The 4,576-nt window shown below is 36.6% G+C and overlaps 1 protein-coding gene across 1 annotated transcript; it reads right to left on the bottom strand.

Moving 5' to 3' along the window:
• Positions 1 to 1,505: 1,505 nt before the first annotated feature.
• LOC144710640 (Ubiquitin related modifier 1) lies at positions 1,506 to 3,558 on the bottom strand. Its single transcript, XM_078584457.1, has 4 exons — positions 3,358 to 3,558; positions 2,122 to 2,197; positions 1,942 to 2,024; positions 1,506 to 1,849 (listed from the first exon to the last, which is right to left on the bottom strand). Exons 1-4 carry the CDS (start codon positions 3,378 to 3,380, stop codon positions 1,732 to 1,734), a joined length of 300 nt encoding a protein of 99 aa, XP_078440583.1. The 5' UTR covers positions 3,381 to 3,558; the 3' UTR covers positions 1,506 to 1,731.
• Positions 3,559 to 4,576: the final 1,018 nt, after the last annotated feature.

Consider the following 4,576-nt stretch of genomic DNA (forward strand, 5'->3'; position numbering starts at 1 on the left):
TTTCTTAATTTATATTTAAAGTTCTTTTTCTCCAAAATACACCACTTTCTGTATTATATTCAAAAATATCGTCCCGTATTATATAGTCAAATATTTGGCATATTGCAAAAGCTACAGTCCCCTCAAATAAATAAAAAAATAAAGCCGTGGAAGGGTATTCATATACATTTTCCCAGTCCAATCAAACCCAAATTGGGCTTTCTGAATAGCTAGGTAGTTCTATCTTTACCATACCTGTTCTTTAATAACTTTTGTTTAATTTTTTCATTTTCACGTGTCTCATTAAATTAATTTTATACAAGTTAATTTTGATTTTTAATATAACTCAAAACCATATTTAGACGTTAAGAAGAATAAGTATAGCAAGATAAAGTATCAAGAAAAAGCCTCTTAGGCTTGATTCTTGCTTTACACAGGAAGAAGTACTTAAGTCATTTTTTTTACTTTAGTCCTCCAACATTTGCCACTTTGTGAAATCTAGGGCATATAATAGTAAAATCAACTCATCTTGAAGCCCCAAAAATCTTGAGTGGTGTAAGAACCAAAACCCCTTCAATAATAAATCAGTTGTCCATAAATCTTGAGCGGTGCTCTTTGATTTTCCCTCGTTATAAATTAATCCTGCACTCTCTCTCTCTCTATATCTCTCTACCTACGTCTCTCTACCTTTCTCTCTCTCCCTCTCCCTCTTGATGATACGGCCAGAAATACATCATCCTGGCTGTATCATAAAGTTATTATTTTACTTTTGTCCACAAATTTCACTGGCATAAATGACATCAAAATGACGCCATTATTTAGTGAACCCATCTTGACATCCAACAAATCAAAGTCCATGGTTTTAAAACCATAAACACACACATATATATATATATCACTTTAAAAAATAATTAAAAATTAGAAACTAATAATTATCAGTCCTTCATGGATATATAACCACTTATCTCTAGACTGAGAATATGGAAGAATTTATAATATATATCAGCCAGCATAACTTCCAGTTATAAGTGAACCAACAGCCCTTCACTAATACCCTCTGGAGATAAATTCATGAAGAGAATTGATATTTAATTTATCTTTTACTTTAGTCATCGAACTTTATTTAGCATTTTTCCCTTTTGTGACATCTAAATGAAGTTCTGAGGCGCGACTTTACGAGCAATGAATCATATTCTTCAAGAAAACACAATGTATAAATGAAATAAAGATTCTAAAGTCAAAAGTAAAAAAACACTGCAAACTCGATAAGACTTTAGGAGCTGATAAAACATCTGAAAGAAAAGAACAGCATCTTCAATCATTTTCAAGAACGTCACAAAATGAATCCCAAAAACCCCAAAGACAGCGTTGTTTAGTATAAAACTCTTCAGGAATATCCCAATTATCCATCCTTTTCAAGAGCTCTTCCATTTCCCCAAGATATAGCTTCATCAGCCTTGACTTTACTTTGTATGTCATTATTAAATACCCCATCTTGAAGCCAAAAAAACCAAAACACACAGATATTAAAAATAAGTCACATTCTCTAATAAGTTATCTATTTAGCCTTTTGTTACATCTGTGCAATGTCATTTTAAAGTGAGCCCATAATAAAGCCCAAACAAACCAGAGCCAGTAGTTTTTAAACTAAACCACTTCACTTGTGCAATAATTCGATTTTCTATTCATTTTCTGAGCTATTCATACCTTCCAACAGAGTTTTCATCAATTTTGAAATTGAGTTCTTCAGTTTTAGCCTCCATGAAGTGTTGAGATGAACACCACCACATCTTTGTCCTCTAATTTTGTGTCGAGATTTCCACTCAGCTCCCAATCACAATCGTTCACCAGGACCAAAACACCAGGTCTCCTGCTTTGAATCATGTAAAGATTAAGGATCATTAATGACAAGACGGTTAGCGTCGACTGTAGCAAAAAATAAAGAAATAAGTATTAATTTACACTGAATCTCCTTTCATGAACATCTCTGGCCTCTCCTTGATCACATTTGTATGGATCCATCCCAGCAAATCTCTCATAATTAACTGATGAACACGCGAAGAGCCAAATTTATTGGAAATTAGATGAGAAAACCACGGATCAATATTTTGGGTGTGCATGTATTTCTGAACAATTTCTCACCTCGTCCTCTCCAGTTTCCGGGTTGATTTCGACATGATGAACCTTCTTGGATTCGCAAAGTAGTTCTAGCCCGCCACTTCAAGAAAATAAATAAACATAGAAAAGAGGTGAATATTACATAATTATACAGATATTAACATGATAATATCTTCCTCTGAGAATCACAAAGTTGACATTTTCCTCTTTCTGGATAGTTTGGACGCTTATTGGATTCCATTTTCAAGGATGTTGATGAACATTGGGAGCAGGTCACTGCCCATAAAACAACTTCCATCGATTCAGGATTCATGCTAACGACGCAAAAATAATTAAAGATCGAGTATGATAAATTATTGAAAGTTGATCATCCGATAAACAGCAATAAAATTAAAGTCATGGCGATGAAGACGGTCATACACGAAAGGAAGCTTTTTTTTTAAAAAAAAGGCATAAAATAGCTTTCATCCATTACGTGATTCAGGCTAATAACGCAAAAATAATTAACGATCGAATATGATGAATTGTCGAGGGCAGATCATCAGATCAACAATTTGAAAGATGAGCAGCGGTAAAATTAAAGTCACGATGATCATTGTAGTCCTCGTGAAAATAGCAGCAGTAAATGAGAAACCTATATGTCTTCATAACTTTGACGTCGAGAGATCACTTGAACCAGTTTTTTCAGCTGTCCAATTTTTAAGTGAGTCCACTTGATCATGCGAAAGAACGACATCATTACTCCAAAGAAAGCTTCCAATTGTTTTGCCCCATCAGTTTAAACAGTTTACAAGACCTAGAAGAGTGCGACGAAGCAAGCTAACAAAGTTTTGGAAGAACTAGGGTTTAGAAATCTTAAAAACAAATTGAAGAAAAGGACGGAGGTTTCTTCAGACCACAAGCCACTGAATGTTGCCCCTCCAGTTTCAGATTGAAACCCTCATTTTCGACAGAGTCGGATTCCGATTGCACTAATTGCAATCCATCAAGACGGAAAAATTGAAATCCACTGACGTCGTTCCATCGTATGAAACCCTATTTGACGACAATTCCAAGGCTACTTCAACTAAAACTAGCAGAAATAGGCGCCCAAATGCAACTTGACACGGTTCCACATCAGAAACCACAAGGAAAACTATAAATCATGAAAAGAGCAGATAATCAAAGCATAACAACGCATCGCCACAAATGACAATCTATACAGAAAGGCAAATGCTAATAAAAAGAGGAAGACAACAGAATTGGACGCTACTGGCTCACCCGAACTCGAGTGTCAAACGCATTTTCCGAATCTAGCCCTTTCAGATAGAAGAATCGACCGTTCTTAGCTCCTCAAAAGCCCTGATTACGCCAGAGGCAGAGATCGGCCTCCAAATCTAATTACTTTGGCAACGAATCAAAATATTTATTGCTCGATGTCTGTTTCCTCCAGAAATTTCAAGCCAATAGTAGAATTCGAAAGCAGTTTCAAGCTTGAAATAAAGTGCCACAAGGATTTGAAGCGGAAGGGGTAAACGTCATCCGAATCAATCGTCAACCGTCTTGAAGATGTATGGAATTATATTCTCTTTCTATGCATTGGTCTTGGTATTGGTCTTGGCATCTGTCCCATCATCGGTCTCGGCATTGGTCTTGGTATCGGACTCGGCATCGGTCCCATCATCCGTCTTGGCATTGGTCTTGGTATATTGGTCTCAGCATTGGTCTTGGTATCGGTCTCGGCATCGGTCCCGTCATCTGACTCACTCAGCATTGGTCTTGGGATTGGTCTTGGTATCGGTCTCGACATCGATCCCATCATCTGTCTCACTCAGCATTGGTCTTGGTATCGGTCTCGGCATCGGTCCCATCATCCGCATCGGCATTGGTCTTGGTATCAGTCTCGGCATCAGTCTCGGTATCGGTATTTGACAAAGACCTAAACCTCGGTAAATGTCATCCGAATATATTGTCCACCGTATAAAAGATATACTGAATTGATCTTAGTGTTGATCTTAGTGTTGGTGTTTGGCAAAAACCTAAAACTCAGTTTGATCTCTACTCCCTTACGGACAGAGACCTGTTGGTCTTGACCACTGGTCAAAGTCAAAGTCAAAGCTAAAAAGTGTATTTGGCAACAACCTAACCATCAGTTCAGTCTTAGTTCCGTAAAAGATGTATTTCTATTTGGTCGGCCATGTTTTCTAGTTCAAAGCCAAAGTTGAAGAGTAAGATTCATAGTTTGGATCAGATAGTTAATTCAAAGAGTTTAAAAAGGAAATTAAATAGGTAAAGATGGCATCTGTTTATAAATCGTAATAAATCAAATAAATTTACTCATGTCCTGTACATTCAAAGCTTCATAAAAAAAATAAAGTAAAAATAGGATCTGGGCCCTTTAAATACATAATATTCCCATTCAAAAGGCACCAGTACAAGATGAGGCCTTTGTCTCTGTTTTCAACTTGGTGCCCCTTGGTTTAGTGCAAAGCGGTTGTAA

This window comes from Wolffia australiana, chromosome 12 (genome assembly GCF_029677425.1).
Source record: "Wolffia australiana isolate 7733 chromosome 12, ASM2967742v1".
NCBI lineage: Eukaryota > Viridiplantae > Streptophyta > Magnoliopsida > Alismatales > Araceae > Wolffia > Wolffia australiana.

Excerpts from the sequence above, each read along its gene's own strand:
- LOC144710640 (XM_078584457.1), bottom strand. The coding sequence starts at position 3,380 with ATGCGTTTGACACTCGAGTTCGG. Across the intron at positions 2,198-3,357 it reads CGTTTGACACTCGAGTTCGG|TGGCGGGCTAGAACTACTTT; the intron begins GTGAGCCAGTAG and ends ATTTTCTTGAAG. Across the intron at positions 2,025-2,121 it reads CGGAAACTGGAGAGGACGAG|TTAATTATGAGAGATTTGCT; the intron begins GTGAGAAATTGT and ends CGTGTTCATCAG.